This window comes from Triplophysa rosa, unplaced genomic scaffold (genome assembly GCF_024868665.1).
Source record: "Triplophysa rosa unplaced genomic scaffold, Trosa_1v2 scaffold495, whole genome shotgun sequence".
In the NCBI taxonomy this organism is placed as follows: Eukaryota; Metazoa; Chordata; class Actinopteri; order Cypriniformes; family Nemacheilidae; genus Triplophysa; species Triplophysa rosa.
The window spans coordinates 1-4725 of NW_026634502.1; the positions used below are offsets into that span (position 1 = coordinate 1).

Sequence of the window (4725 nt, forward strand, 5' to 3'; positions counted from 1 at the left end):
CCCCAGTGTTCTTACGGCACCAGACGGCGTCTCGCTAATAGAGACAAATGCCACCGCCCGTGATGGCCGTCGGTACAAGCCTCTCACGTTGTGTCTTCATGCCACAACGCTTCGCCGACCCGCTGCAGCGACCGGGAGATGTCTCTCAGGTTCCTAAGCCCAAAGGGTGAGTGAATGACCACCACCATTTCCCTTTTATACCCATATGTACGGGGCGGGGACTGGCGTGCGCGTGCCATTCACCAACCCCATTGGCATTTTAAAATTCCTCTTGGAGATGATAGGTTCTCAAGATCAAACCCCAGTCTGTCTCTCAACACAACGTCTTGTTCCCTCCATCAGGGAACGGAGGTTACAGTCGTAACCGAGACGTTCTTCTGCCAGAGGCTGTTTCCGGTCGCTGGTCTTTGTATACTGTCCCACAGGGCATGAAGTGACTAGATGTATTAGCCACGACGCCGTCTTTTACCACATTATGTTTTAAAGTCGTTTTCAGAGGCCTGTACGAGTGATACAAGAGAGGTAGTCCTAGCTTAAACTGCTAGAAAAGCTTAAAGGAATAGTGTATATTATTTACTCATCCTCATGTCAGTTCAAACCTGTATGGCTTTCTTTCGTCTGCAGAAGACAAAAGAAGATAGTTTGAAAAAAGTTGATAACCAAACAACATTGACTCCCATTGACTTCATATAGACACAAAACCACTGAGACATTCCTCAAAATAGCTTCCTTCGTGTTCTGCAGAAGAAAGAGTCACATACAGGTTTTAAACAACATGAGGATGAATAAATGACGACAGAATGTTTATTTTTGGGTGAAGCAAAATTACACTTGTGCTGTGAGTTGTTGTAGCAGGAAGGAAAGAATGAGATCGCACGGCTGGGTCTTAGTTCAGAGAGATCAGGCATCTGTAACATCTGTAGCCTGCCTACCGTTGCCATGACGATGATGCTGACCTTCAAGGAGAGCATTTCGGAAGCGTCTCTGGGACAAATGTCATCTTATAACACAGCAGTGCTTGTGGGTTTTTAAATGATTTAAGAGACTCACAGATCTTCCCAATTTAGATATTTAAACTAAAATCTGTCTCTTGTAGGTGATATGGAGCCCTTTGCTAAAATATTCTGCTTCTCAGACGTTTCTACGTTTTCAGAAATGATCTCAACATATGCTAAAGTGTACTCTATAATATACCACAGAGATTTCAAGTCAGAGATTTCGGTATAAACTCGTGAAGCCGGTTTATTTAAGCTGCTCAAGTAACTTTAAATCTTAATGTTCTTATTGTCTGTCCATAATGTGTCTGTTTTGGTTTCTCCAAGAGACCTTATGAGAAAAATAAGGTCTTTAGCATCCCAAAAAGGTAAAAAATCGCTCTCCTGCACCTTCTCTGGATTGGTTCCACATTTGTGGAATGATCTGCCCGCTGCTACAAGATCAGCAGATTCTGTGGCCATTTTTAAGAATCGGCTGAAAACACATCTCTTCCGTCAACACCTGACCGATCAGCTCTAACTTCTATCTCTTTTCTACCGTTTCTAATAAAAAAATAAAATAATAATTGCTATGTATACTGTGGTGGGCTTTGTGAGACCAGTTTTACTGCGCTTATGCTTTTTTTGTTGTCCTTATGTTGCTCCAATTGCTTCATCGTTAACCCCATTTGTAAGTCGCTTCGGATAAAAGCGTCTGCTAAATGACTAAATGTAAATGTAAAAAATGTGACTGAGCTATGAAAGAGCAATCTCTGAGTAATAATTTAAGAGTTTATTTGCACAAACATATTTCTCAAAAATCACGTTTCTTATTATGTTATCATGTTTTTATTGTGTTTTGTGTTAGTTAGAGAGTTATTTTTACTTTGTTTATTCAAAACCACCCAACTGCAGTTTGATTATTAAAAATTTCTGACAGCGTTATCTGTTTTTGCAAATGCAAATGGAAAACTCTTCAATTGATATTTCTAATTAAAAAATCCTTTAACATAATTTGTTTGCAAGTTGTTAAGGTAACAGTTTCTTTCTTATTACACATCTAGTACTTTGAGGCACTTGTGTTGGAAGCAGGGGATTGTGGGATATGGGTCTCTAAGCAACAGGCCCAATAAAAGCCATCACTAAATGAGCTGCAGAGCTACACGCTTGAATTGTTTATTCAAAAGAAATCCTGACAATGGTTGTCTTGAATCAAGTGTGATATCCAATGAAATGAATTCCCTGTAGTTGGAGCATAGCTAAAGCAGCTGGAACAGTTCAACCTGATCTCACGGGAATTACTATTTTACCCTCACATCATTCAAAACCTGCACATGACTCTTTCTTCTGTGGAACACAAAAGATGATATTTCGAGAAATGTCAAGTGGTTTTGTGTGCATACAATGGAAGTCAATGTTGTTCGGCTACCAACATTCTTCAAAATATCTTCTTTTCTGTTCTGCAAACAAAAGAAAGCCATACAGGTTTGAAATGACACGAGGGTGAATAAATGATGACAGAGTTTACATTTTTATGTGAACTATCCCTTTAATTGGGTTCAAGACACAGAAGGGCTGTGTTTTGTAAATGGCATATTTGTGCACATGAGCAGTTTACATTGCGAACACTTTGCTAAAGCGCAACGCCTTCATGAAGAGCTTTCAGTTTAGCAGCGTTCTAATATTAAATACCTAGCCCTCCATCTTCCCTTTGCTCCGGCTCTTGTTTTGATTCATCCGCTGGTTCCTCTGACCTTCATCTGAACTCCCTTTGAACATATGACAGAGCTTAAGCACTTCACAGCGATTGTCACTCAGACATTAAAGAGCAGAGCGTGTGACATCAGCTGCCTCAAGCGTACATCAAAGGCCCTTTGTCTCATCTGTGAGGAGTACGTCTGGAGGTCCTCATCGTTTGATGGGTGGGACCGTCATGTGTCACTCAGACATTGTTGCATCTCTGATATGAAGTGACCCACATGTCAGTCAGATATTCAGATGAAGATGCATACAAATACTTTCTCAAACTGTGTTGCATGAATAAATGACGACAGAATGTTTGTTTTTGGGTGAACTACCCCTTTAAATCCCGCCATTTATTATTGCTCGTCTTAGTGATGCAGCACCTTTCACTTTCATTGAGGGCGAGTGAATAACAGAATGTCCATTTTTTGGTGAACTATCTCTTTTCACATCTCCTTTTGTGCATTGTATGCGCATCGACACTGTTTTGTCATCTTTTCATCCATTCTTCTTTCTTTCTGTGTGAAAGATGAGAGCAGTTTGAAGATGAACCACGTGGATCACATTCCTCAGACGCTGGCCAGCCACAGTCCCGTCCCGGCAGAGTCTCGCAGCCGCAGCCAACACGGCGCCGATATGCTGCAACCAGACCCCCGCGACACGTTCTTCAACAGTGAGCCACTGTCCATTCACAGTCTCTTTCTACTCTTTTCATTCTGTTTCTCTCTTTCTCACTCATTCCATTGAAATGTATCTTTATCTTTGTTTTTCGTATTTGTACCTTTTGCAAAATTGTATAATATGCTTTTAGTAACGATTGCCTGTCTCTCTGACAGTTCCCATGATTGACCCCGCTCGTCTTGAGAACGTGTTGCCCGCCTGTCTGTACTCCCCGACATACGTGGTCAAAGACTTCCCCATCGCCCGCTATCAGGGACTTCAATTTGTGAGTTAAACAGAAATATGCACATTTATGTATACATTTTGTCAAATTGGATTTATGGTATCAGATTTCAAGCATCTGTTGCTTTAGAACTGCCATGCATTGAAATGTGTAATTACTGCCCCCTTTTGGTTCAACAATGTAATTACAGGCTTACATTAACAGTCATGTTAAATGGTGTTTGTAATGGCATCTCACTGCGCTACTTCTGTATGCATGAAGTGTTGGCGAAGCTACTTTGTTAGAGGAAACAACAGTTAAGCAGTATAAGCAAATAATAAAAGGTAGCTAAATGCATTGAAGCAATTTATATAGCACTAGCACTTTATAAAGACAGATTGCTCCAAACCAGCTTTACAGGAATAATCAGGAAAATAACAAAAAGTTTTCAAATAGGAAAAAAACTGCTTTTAATTATATATTTTATAATAGATATATATTATAATGTGATTTTGTACTGTATGACCACAACAAATGCAATGCAAGTAACCGGATACTCATGAAACAATGAACCATCCCTGCTGAAAAAAAAACAATAGAAACCACAACAGAAATTTGAATGTGAAAGATGTGAGCAGTTCTATCTATCTATCTAAAAATCTCTAATTAAAATAACCATTAGTTTTTGCCATCCCTGCTGAAAAAAACAGACAGAAACCATTACAGAAATTCTAATGTTTCCATTCAAATTCTATCATGAACCATTAGCTTTTTCCATTAAAACCATTACAAAATTCCTCTTTGTAGTGTGTTTTGACATTATTCCAATACGATTTAACATCCCACCAATAGAATCCATCACATACCAGTAGATACCATTACAGTTTCCATTAAAACCATTACAACCATTACAACCATTACAATTTCTTTAATGGTTTCTATTGTTTTTTTTTCAGCAGGGATTAAAACCATTACAAAATTCCTTTTTGTGGTGATTTAACATCCCACCATAGAATCCATCACATACCAGTAGACACCATTATACTTGCCATTATACCCATGAATCAGAATTTGATTATTAATTAAATTTGTCAAATATATATATTATAATATATATATATGTAT

The 4725-nt window shown here is 38.9% G+C and overlaps 1 protein-coding gene across 1 annotated transcript; it reads left to right on the forward strand.

Annotated features, from left to right (window-relative positions):
- Positions 1-3128: 3128 nt before the first annotated feature.
- On the forward strand, positions 3129-3672 carry LOC130550957 (N-acetyl-beta-glucosaminyl-glycoprotein 4-beta-N-acetylgalactosaminyltransferase 1-like). Its single transcript, XM_057328495.1, has 3 exons — positions 3129-3148; positions 3247-3390; positions 3554-3672. The coding sequence occupies exons 2-3, from the start codon at positions 3264-3266 to the stop codon at positions 3670-3672; spliced, it is 246 nt and encodes an 81-aa protein (XP_057184478.1). The 5' UTR covers positions 3129-3148; positions 3247-3263.
- Positions 3673-4725: the final 1053 nt, after the last annotated feature.